Source organism: Eucalyptus grandis, chromosome 10 (assembly GCF_016545825.1).
Source record: "Eucalyptus grandis isolate ANBG69807.140 chromosome 10, ASM1654582v1, whole genome shotgun sequence".
Taxonomy (NCBI): domain Eukaryota; kingdom Viridiplantae; phylum Streptophyta; class Magnoliopsida; order Myrtales; family Myrtaceae; genus Eucalyptus; species Eucalyptus grandis.
In genome coordinates this window covers 13,709,145-13,719,597 of record NC_052621.1, presented here as the reverse complement: position 1 = coordinate 13,719,597, position 10,453 = coordinate 13,709,145, and the positions used below count along the sequence as shown (strand labels likewise).

Sequence of the window (10,453 nt, the reverse complement as noted above, 5' to 3'; positions counted from 1 at the left end):
AACATTAGCGTCATAAAAAAATTTCAATCGCTATTAACTTCTTTAGGATGATCCTTTTTTGTCTTTCTAATTAACCTAAAGAGATTATGGTTCTTGGAAATTCAGTTGCCCTGACAGCCTATACTGAATACCTGAACAGCTAAACATGATTGCAGCAATTACGTTCACCTCTTTTTGGCAAGTGTGGGGAGAAGATGAGACTATTTGTCTTAAAAACCTCATGATTACTTCAAAAACAACAAAAACAACGTGAAAATTGCATATATCAGGTGATACAGACAAGATAACCATGACCACTTGTTTGATTATACAGTACTTAATCACAATTGGTACATGGGATGACAGTGCAGACAGACCAAACCCCAAAATAATTGCAACAGAAGACCTAACTAACTCATCTCTTTTTCCAATCTGACTTTGAAATTGAAGGATATCTGAGAGGCTGTTGCACGAACAAAGAATGATTATGCATATGACACTTCTTGCTCTTTTTCCTTATATGGAGGAGGCAGCAAATCTCGTATATTAGCGAAAGGGTTTTCTGAACCGGACGGAACCTCCCCAATAGGTGCATCCAACACAGAGTCAGGAAGTGCGTCGAGTGTCTCCTCAAAGAAAGACTTCATCGTCTACAAGGTCCAAAGACCGCATTAAAGTTAATCAAATGCTCAGGCTGGAAGACACAAAAGTTTAATATAATCGAAATGAATAGCTTAATGTACAAACATACAGTGCAATGCAGGAAAGCTGCATCAGCTTTCCGCTTCCACAATCCATTTCCAGGCTCCGAATGGAAAAGACCAAGCAAAGGCTGCAACATGTTAAAAAATAAAATTATTGAAAAAACTTCATATTGGCCAAAAAAGAAACAGATGATCTATCACACCCGGCAACATTCCAACAGCAAAGAAGCAGAAGTCTGCTTCCAAATGCTAATGATGGCCTTGCAGCAATTAATGGTATATGGGAGATTTTAAAGATATCCATTGCAGATCCTGTTGGTGCTGGACTACTCTCCACCAAGGTCACACTCAGATAAGTGACCTTTACAATGCCCTAGCTGATATATCAGCTATAAATGGCCTAGACTAATGGATCTTAAATTCTTTTCAACAGTCACATTGTAAAGCAAAGGCCACAAAAATCCACTCCTAGAACACTACAAAAGAAGAGATTATCTAGCTAAACCATTTCCTGCATCCATACCTTCGCCACATCGCGAACAGTTGGTTTCTTTCCATACATTCCAAGAACAGCCTCTCCATAAACTTCATACTGTTTAAGGACCTGAGAATTGGATAATTGTGAGGAGGGGAATACTCGTAGCAAACAGGAAGCAGTGACTAAGCAGATAATAATATCCAGCTGCATGTACAACTATACCTGACGGCGCGTGAGACCACTGCTTGGAGCACCATAGACAGCGCTATCTACATTCGCCAAAGTCTGCCATGAGCTGTTAAAAATTTATAATTTTCAAATCACTGAACAAATTTGCAACCACAAGTGAGCACTGCTCGGCTTAGCCAAACATCCAATCGAGTATGATCTATATCGTTGCATTTTAAATCATAAATCCAAATAATAACTTTCTTCAATACCATAAAAGATTCCCTTGGATTATTCGTGCTGTTGCAGTATGGCTCTCAAATTTCAAATATAAATGAATGTGAAGACATAGATGGACCTATGAAATTTATATTTGTTGTGTCATACATACTTATTAAAGGCAGCACGTCCAACCATTACACCATGAGCTCCTTCCAGCAATGCTGCATTCACCTGTATACACAAATATCCATGAACAATTGGTGAATCATGAATATCATTTCAAATGATGGTGCTTAAAAAGTTTTACCAATCAGATGATTACACAAACTCAAAACAAAATGGCAGTCTCCCCAGCCTAAGTATCACCAAATCAAGATCTCACTCTGTCCATGAGCTACTCAAGGTCAGCTTTATTACTTCGATCTCGATTAAGTTTGAATTGCTAGATAATTAAGTTGAGTCAGCTTGAGTTCAATTTTTGAACTCAAGTAGCTCCTGTGCCTAATCTTGTAATTAAATATTTATTTTGTTTTCATTGCAAACATTTAAACATAACAAATTATCAATTATATTGTAGTTATAAAACTTCAGTTTGAGCTCAAGCTCGTATTTGGGCTTAACTGAACCAAGACTCATATTTCATAAGATAATTGATCGAGTCTCTATTATTCAATATGGGTTGAATTACATTAATAGTCTGTGTCAACTCAGCTCAGCTTCACCAAGCCTTAAATACAGACATGAATAAAAACACCATTACAAATCGGATTATCCATTGACAATGTGAAGTACACAAACCAATTTCCACATTTATAACAGATTGCTTAAAAAAGTTGCATTATATACTTAAGCTCCACTTCTCACTTTGACATGCTTGCAGTCAAGCAGAATGTATACCAAGTAAACAGGGCAAGTAAATCACTTTGCCTCCTCTTATTGATCAAGGACATGGATCACCATTATATACTGGGCCAATCATTCATGTCTGCTTCCAGGCTTGATATATCAATATAATATTAACTTGACTAAAGTATGATTTTACCTCATCAATAGAGTTTATGCCTCCATTTATTGTAAACTTTAAGTCTGGAAAGTCACGCAACAGACCAAAAAAGTATTCATATCTGCATATGAGAAATTGAAATGATAAGCTGAACATACTGTACTGTTTCCCCAGCACAATAATTAAACCATTTAACAAAATACTCAGAACAAAAAATAACAAAAAGCATTAGAAAAGGAAAGAAACGAAAAACCAGAGATAGGTTTTCCTGACATATTTCCAGGTACGTACTTGAGAGGAGGAACCCGACGATTGTCAGCAGGGCTGATGCCATTGAGTAGTGCCTTACGAGAATGTATAATGAAATGTCTCGTTGGTGAGAGAGAAGAAACCTTATAAATAAAATCACCTGTAGAGTAATCGAGCACCATAAAGTTAGATGTAGAGGCATCACAACAGCTCACTTAAAGGTTATGATTTTACCTAAAACTATAGTGCAAAGAACTTTGGGGATGTAATGTGGCCAAATGAGCAAAATCAGACTTTACCAAACTCATACAGTAGTTAATCATCTTTGCTGAAATGCCTTGAAAACCAGTGAACCGAGGGCAAAAGGAGGCGAACAATTGTAGTCAAGAAAATTTAAATAATTAAATATCTGTGGAATTAATATTTCTTTTGGTCCATAAAAGCATCCCTTTTGGCTTGACATCATATATTCCCCAACCAGGGCATTGCAATCGTTCACATTTTTATTGGATAGAGCCATAGCCCCAGCCTAGCAAAGCAAGTGCTTCATAGTGGCACCCCCTCTAACTTAAGTCTAATTTTATAAGGAAGGCTCGATGCAAAGAAGTCATAATCCAAATTAGACATCGAATTTCCTCTAAGAACTATCAATAGCAGGATGATGATCCCATTATAAACCAAATGGTTAATATGTTCTCTCTTTAGTTCTTGAACATCAAGATAAAGAAGAGACAATATTATAGAAAGTATATCCTGCATTTGACTTGCTAAGCTAGAAGAAAATTGAACCTTACAGAGCTCATTGTATGAATCATGGTCATCAACACCAATTCGGCATTTCACACTGACCGGAGAATTTGTTTTGGCAGCAATGACTGACATGGCCTCACCAACGAACTTCCTCATAGAGATCAATAATTATATCAGAACACACCGACACAGATCCCAAAATAGATAATACCAGTCCAGAACACTAATTAACACAATAAACTCAAACCTTCGGATCAAGCATGAGACGAACACCAAAGCACCCATGTCCAGCTACCCTTGGACTAGGACACCCACAACTAGTGAATAAAGAAAGTAAGCATCAAAAGACTAATAGCAAAGATAAATAATGGGATATCAACTAAGAAAAAGAAATTCACTGACTTAAAATTGATCTCATCATAGGAATAGGGATTAGCAAGTTCAGTTGCTCTGGCCAGGTTTTCCAGATTGCTGCCTCCGATTTGTAACACTATTGGATGCTGTTCTGGAGAAAAAGCCAAGAACCTATCCTGGCCATTATCAATAGTAGTGGAACTTAGTTTGTCACGTCATAGGAAATTCACCTACATGATTAACATAAAAGGCCACTGGGTAGACTGCTTGTTGCTGCAGTCCATGAATATGAAGGATCTTGTCAACTTACCAGGTTATGCTCTTGATAAACAATTGTTTCAGCTGCAAGCATCTCAGTGTAAAGCCATGCATGTTTTGAGATGAGACGGGCTAAGGTCCTATAGTGATGGTCTGTCCATTCCATCATTGGAGCAACACTGCAAATAGGGAGCCTCATGGATCACTACACCAAAATAAGGTTCAAAATAATATATAAAGGGACAAATAGTGAAGCTACCTAAACAAAGGAGGAAGATAGCGCTCAGCAACCATTAGCGTTTTTGCATTCAGTCGATGTTTCACAGCAGCAGCTGATATGTTTCTTGAATTGGCCAGATTCAAACCAAATCGAAATCTGCGAGGGGTTTTAAGGATAATAGAATGAGTAGGAGTAAATGATGTTATCAAAGTATATCCCGCAAACTTCATCATCTCTGTGATCAGATCAAGGCCCGCTCCTTAAGGTACCTATTCAAGAAAAGAGAAGTACTTACACACGGGGATGTGTGGAAGGAGTAAGCTCACTTAAATTCACATACCCCCACTTTCTGTCCTATACAAGCATTTTCCTGAACCCTACATGGATTATTTCAGTTTTGACCTTCCGCAGCTCCAATATTGAGTCCCATCATGCAACAAGATGCATCCTCACTTTTTTTTTTTTTTTTTTTTTGACAACTAGAAAGGCCAACCTTCAGTAGAGCAGACCCATTTGAGGCAAAGCAGCTTTCGACTCTCAAATGTTTCCATTTTACATAAGAAGCATTTGCAAGAATCCAGTCACTGTTTAATATTGGCTACAACCCAAGAGAGAGAGCTAGACAGAGAACTCTCAGCGAATATAACAAATCAAAATAGCAGCTTTCTATTGAAAGCAAAGAGACAATATCAAGGACAACACCAGCGATAACCCAGAAATCCGCCCAGAAGTTTAACGAACTAAAAATTGGGCCCTTGGAGCACCAAAACACAGTGGCATTCAATCAAACAGCTAGAGAACACTTTCTTCCCCAACACCTGCGCTCCCTCGTGCAACGCAAACATTCGTTGCAAGAGTAGAGATGAACGAGACAGAGAATTACATGGTCAGTGATACCCTCTCCCGTAACTCTGGAGGAAGAGCTTCGCAGCTTTATCTCCGCAAAGACGGCGTTTCCCTGTGACTCCAAGAAAGCTTCCGCCTTTACGCTCTCTTCCACAAACACGAAAAACGCAGCATCTCCTCTCTCCTGTAGCTTATCTGCGGCCATCAGGCGAGACGCGATGCGTTTGGGCCGGGCCGCGATGGGCCCTTTTCCCCATCGTCCCAACGAAGCCTATCCATCCACTAGCACTCGATCGAGCTTGCTCCTGGTCGTACGTGTGGTGGAGAAGTAAACTGCCCAGGCAAACTGCCACTTCCTTTCTTCTTATCGTCATCACTCTGCGCTACGGCGAACTTTCCATGGCTGGTCTCTGCTTCAATCCCGCCAGAGTCAGGACCCCTCCTCTGCAACCTCACCAACCCATCTCCAAATTTGCCTCTTTCCCGAAATTCACCGACCTCCCTCATCGTACTCCTCGAGGCCTCGCCAGAAACCAGCGGCTCGCGCACCGGTTTCAGCTGAACTCGGTGTCCGAAAGCTCCGTTTCGACAGAGAAGGAGCCCGAACTCGACCAGGAAGAACCAGGTCAAGAAGATGATGACCCGACAGCGGAGCTGAGCTACCTCGACCCAGAAACCGATCCGGAGAGCATTTCGGCGTGGGAACTTGATTTTTGCTCCAGGCCCATTCTTGATATCAGAGGCAAGAAGGTGTGGGAGCTTGTGGTGTGTGACGATTCGCTTTCACTCCAATACACCAAGTATTTCCCCAACAATGTGATCAATAGCATCACTTTGAAGGATGCTATCGTGTCCATTAGCGATGAACTGGGCGTTTCTCTCCCGGAGAAGATTCGCTACTTCAGGTAATTTTTACTGCATCATGAACAAAAGTCACATGGACATCAGTGGGTGTAACCACTCACGTGCCTGTACAACTACATGGCTGTGTTGATTCTTTTGTTCTGAGTAAGAACTTTGACTAAATGCTTTGGTGCGTGATCTAATAGGTCTCAGATGCAGACAATTATCACAAAGTCATGTAAGGAGCTCAGCATAAAGCCTATTCCGAGTAAGCGGGTATGTACAGTTCGCTAGTTGTTGTAATTCCATTTGTATCTTCATGTTATGTTGTTCACTTAGGAATCACTTTTAGGTGGGAACATTCACTGGTAAGATAATAAAAAAGGATTCAATCTTGTCTCCGTTGAAAATGCGAAATGAAGTTGGATGAGCATATGGAAAGCTCCTAAATTGTCGGACAGATACTAAGGTTCTGACATCTTCTCGACTTGTGCTTTGTATTGGATAGAAAGAATAGCACATCTGTTTGATAGGAGCTTCCTCATTAGCCACGCTAACGTTCTCTTCAGCCCGTCCTGCTGTGTTTCATCTATCTTCGTATTCCCCGTTATTGGATAAGTGAAAAGTACTTCAGGATGTGATGGACATGGATGTGTTAACACGTTGCTGCTCCTCCCATTTTGCTTAATTTGTAATGGATAATATAGTTTCACTTTCTTCCTTTTTTCTTCCTTTGGGTATTGATTCTGTGGTTTCCTTGGTATCACATTAGGAAGAAATATTTTCTACATGCTAACTTTGCATGCTTTATATGTACTCACTTTCATCCAGTAACGTTTGTATTTCAGTGTGTATCACTACTTCTCTGGCTAGAAGAGCGGTATGAGACAGTGTATACACGTCACCCGGGTTTCCAAAAAGGATCCAAGCCCCTTATGGCTCTTGATAACCCTTTCCCAATGGAACTTCCTGAAAATCTGTTCGGGGAGAAGTGGGCATTTGTCCAATTACCATACTCAGGTATGGACCCTTCAGTCGCAAGAGTCCTTGTGAATTAATTTTTTCATGTAAAGGCATTACAATTATCCCTATAGACGCTTGTGGAGATTAGAAACTCGGGTGTCTGCTTAGTCTTTATATCGTGACATCCACTTTTTCCACATACAAGCATAAACATTTTTGAACTCCTTCAGTTGATGTACTGTTCTCTTTCTTTGTAGCTGTTCGTGAGGAAATTTCAGGCTTGGACACAAGATACGTGTTTGGTTCGGGTCTGGATTTGGATTTATTGGGCATTGAGATAGATGACAATACATTGATACCGGGGTTGGCTGTTGCATCTTCACGTGCAAAACCACTAGCAGGTGCATTCTTTTTCTGTATATCTCTTGCATGACATTAGCATGCTACTGATTCTGTTGTGTCACGCCAGAATCTTCAAGTGATTATCAAGTATCTTGAGCTTCCATACTCACTCGTGACACAGTAAGGCAGGGTGTAGTTATGATTAAAGTTGGGCCATCTGCTGTCCAATTTGGCATTAGGGAAAGGTTTATGAAGCTTGATAAACAGCAACTCCTCAAGACCACGCATCATAAAATGAGGCTGCTATCCTGGGACTTATAGCCAGCCTGAAAGAGTGACTGCACCTAGTATATTGACATCTATTCCCAGTGGCTTTCATGTCCACTAATTAGCTGCACTAGGAATGAATCCAGATGATGCATTAATTGGAAAACAGGAGTACAATATTAGTACGTGACAGTCCTTGTGAGATTGACAGAATTAAAAGTCACAGTTTGGCATTCTCAGTACCCTATCTATTAATACCATATTTTGTTTAATGATTCATGGGATCATGAGTACATAACTATTTTCTAGCTATGCTTGCTTGCATAGTTGCAGACTAGCAGTTGAGATCATCTCTTCTTAACACTTAGTTGTATATTAAGAGCAATCTCTACTCTAATCTTAACACTGGTCATCTAACTGTAAGGACACTTTGCCTCGTAAAATTTTATATTGCTATATTCGCTACAGCTCTCAAAATTCAATTAAATTATAATCTTTGTTCCACTGCCACAGCTTGGATGAATGGACTGGAAGTCAGTTCGATTGAAGCTGATACCAGTCGAGCCAGCTTGATTCTTTCAGTTGGAATTTCAACACGTTATGTTTACGCAACCTACAAGAAAAATCCTGTGACGACAACTGAAGCCGAAGCTTGGGAATCAGCAAAAAAGTCCTGTGGGGGATTACATTTCCTTGCCATCCAAGAGGACCTGGATTCAGATGATTGTGTTGGATTCTGGCTGTTGCTAGACTTGCCACCACCTCCTGTATAACCTTCAGCATCAACAATATCTATAGACAATACATTGGGTCTACTTTTTTCCATTGAAGACGTCTGTGTTGATCTCCAGATATAGAAGAAATTATTAGTCCACCTTTTTTGCTTAAATTCACCAGCAGTCAAATTGGCAACCAGGGTAGCTATGCTGAGTAGTATCTATCAAATTATATATCAGATCCATATTCATGCAGAGAAATAGCAATACACATAGAAAGGACATAAGATGAAATCATTGAGGAGTCTATTCTTACATTCGTTGCACTGATTAAATGGATTGTGCTATTAACGGGAAAAAAAAAAGGCGATACTGTGAAAGGCAATTGGAACTGATTTGGCAGCAGAGAATCACTTGAGAAATTTTATAATTCTGCTATACAGTTTAAACTGCACGGTCATTGAGGAACACCATCCCATTTGTGTGGTGAAAAATGCCTACCCAATGCTCTTACAAGGCGATCAGCGATCAACTGGCACCTGCACCCTGTTAGTCCTTGACTGGCGAAATTCTATGTTCAATTCCATGGTAAATTATAGTAATCACAATCAAACTTGTGATTCCTGTCACTTTTTGTCAAGCCTGCTCCTGTCATGGGGAGGAGAAGATTCATTTTCGAACGCAATGGTTGGTGACTGTAACTCTCCAGCATATATTGCAAGAGAACAGTTAAAGAGTTACACACCGACACTTTCCGGTAAGAAGGAATGTCAAAAAAGTGAGCACTTTTATACGACAGAGATCTTAATGAGTTGCAACATATACAATGAAGATGCTTCCCTTCATAATTACTAACATGATTGAACTATGGGAAGAACATACCCAATCTCTAGCTCTCTTACAACAAAAGAAGATGGCTTGACTTCGCTTATTTACGAATTACCAGGGCTGCTTTGGCATGGACACCCAAGCACAGTAAGCACAAACAATCTTCTGAGATATGTACACATAAACAGCAAACGATAAACTCATCAAAGCCAAATCTTTCCAGTCACCCTTCCTCTGTGGGCCCAAATTGTGCTTCAATCCCTTCCCTATCTTCTCAAAACCTTCTACAATTCCAGCAAAAGTTGGCCTCTTGCTCTGCTTTTCTTTCTTCGGCTCCTGCATCGCAGGATCGTCATGCTGTCGGTCATGGGCCGTGCAAGAAACAGTGATAACGTGCTTGGAACAGTCGCCGCGCTTGAGTTCTTGAATTGCAGTGGATCTGCCGCGGAAGTAGTGGTGATGGAAAGAGAAGGAAGCCATGGACAGAAGCTCACAAGGTGGGAACTTGAAGTCTCTGTGACTTCTTGTGGTTTGCTAATTGGAACAAGGGTGGTCAGAGGAGGTCCTGGGACAAGGTGTGGGCTGGGTCTCTGCAGTGTCGATCAGGATGCAGGACTTGACCTCCCCGTTGTCGTTGAAGAAGAAGATAACCTGCACTCACACCATTTTGAGAGAAGTCGGGAGTGGAACGGGGAGCCAACTGGGAATATCCGTGCCTTGCGAATGCGAACAAAAGAGCAGAGAGTCGCCGACGGATATTTCGAAGGCGTAGCAGCCACGACGATGAGAACGGATAAGCCTAACGTGATGGGCCGGGCCGGGCCGGGCCGGGTCGGGCCAGGCCCGGGTTCCAAGCTCAAAGAGCAAAAAGTGGATTGGTTCCTCAAGCAAGCTCAGCCTCACCCCTTATCGATCATCCAAATTTCAGGAAAAATTGCCGATTGTGTGGTACGCTAGTACGGGCTGAATTCCTCTCTAAATCTACCTACTCCAAATATGTCAACGATCTCACGTTGGCACTCCATTTTCAGATCCATCCTCACTAAACAATTCTTATATATCTCCATGCATCCTCTTCAGAACTGCCCAAGTACTCAAAAAGATTTGAGTAGTTGGGTCTTTTTTTAAGTATCTATTTTTTTCTCTTGTTTAATTTGAAGGAGCCCCCTTACCTAATGATTGAACATCACGGAAGGAAATACAAATGTATCGGACTCTTGGAGTTGTCAACACCAACCGCATGCGATTCTGGATATAGCCTAC

General features: G+C 40.9%; 2 protein-coding genes across 4 annotated transcripts; one reads left to right on the top strand and one right to left on the bottom strand.

The window, feature by feature from the left end:
- Positions 1-203: 203 nt before the first annotated feature.
- Positions 204-5,409, bottom strand: LOC104421892 (tRNA-dihydrouridine(20/20a) synthase). Of its 3 annotated transcripts, none has more exons than XM_010034040.3 (13): positions 5,269-5,409; positions 4,425-4,654; positions 4,218-4,344; positions 3,956-4,083; positions 3,801-3,870; positions 3,598-3,700; positions 2,846-2,963; positions 2,594-2,675; positions 1,721-1,782; positions 1,384-1,456; positions 1,207-1,287; positions 731-811; positions 204-629 (listed from the first exon to the last, which is right to left on the bottom strand). In XM_010034040.3, the coding sequence occupies exons 2-13, from the start codon at positions 4,616-4,618 to the stop codon at positions 465-467; spliced, it is 1,284 nt and encodes a 427-aa protein (XP_010032342.2). In that variant the 5' UTR covers positions 4,619-4,654; positions 5,269-5,409; the 3' UTR covers positions 204-464. The 3 variants fall into 3 exon arrangements, with proteins under 3 accessions (XP_010032342.2, XP_010032345.2, XP_010032343.2); XM_010034043.3 differs by having other exon boundaries at positions 3,956-4,078; XM_010034041.3 differs by having other exon boundaries at positions 4,425-4,541.
- Positions 5,410-5,558: 149 nt separating this feature from the next.
- LOC104421891 (protein TAB2 homolog, chloroplastic) lies at positions 5,559-8,539 on the top strand. Its single transcript, XM_010034039.3, has 5 exons — positions 5,559-6,136; positions 6,281-6,350; positions 6,923-7,094; positions 7,295-7,438; positions 8,160-8,539. The coding sequence occupies exons 1-5, from the start codon at positions 5,631-5,633 to the stop codon at positions 8,417-8,419; spliced, it is 1,152 nt and encodes a 383-aa protein (XP_010032341.2). The 5' UTR covers positions 5,559-5,630; the 3' UTR covers positions 8,420-8,539.
- The last annotated feature ends 1,914 nt before the right edge of the window (positions 8,540-10,453 follow it).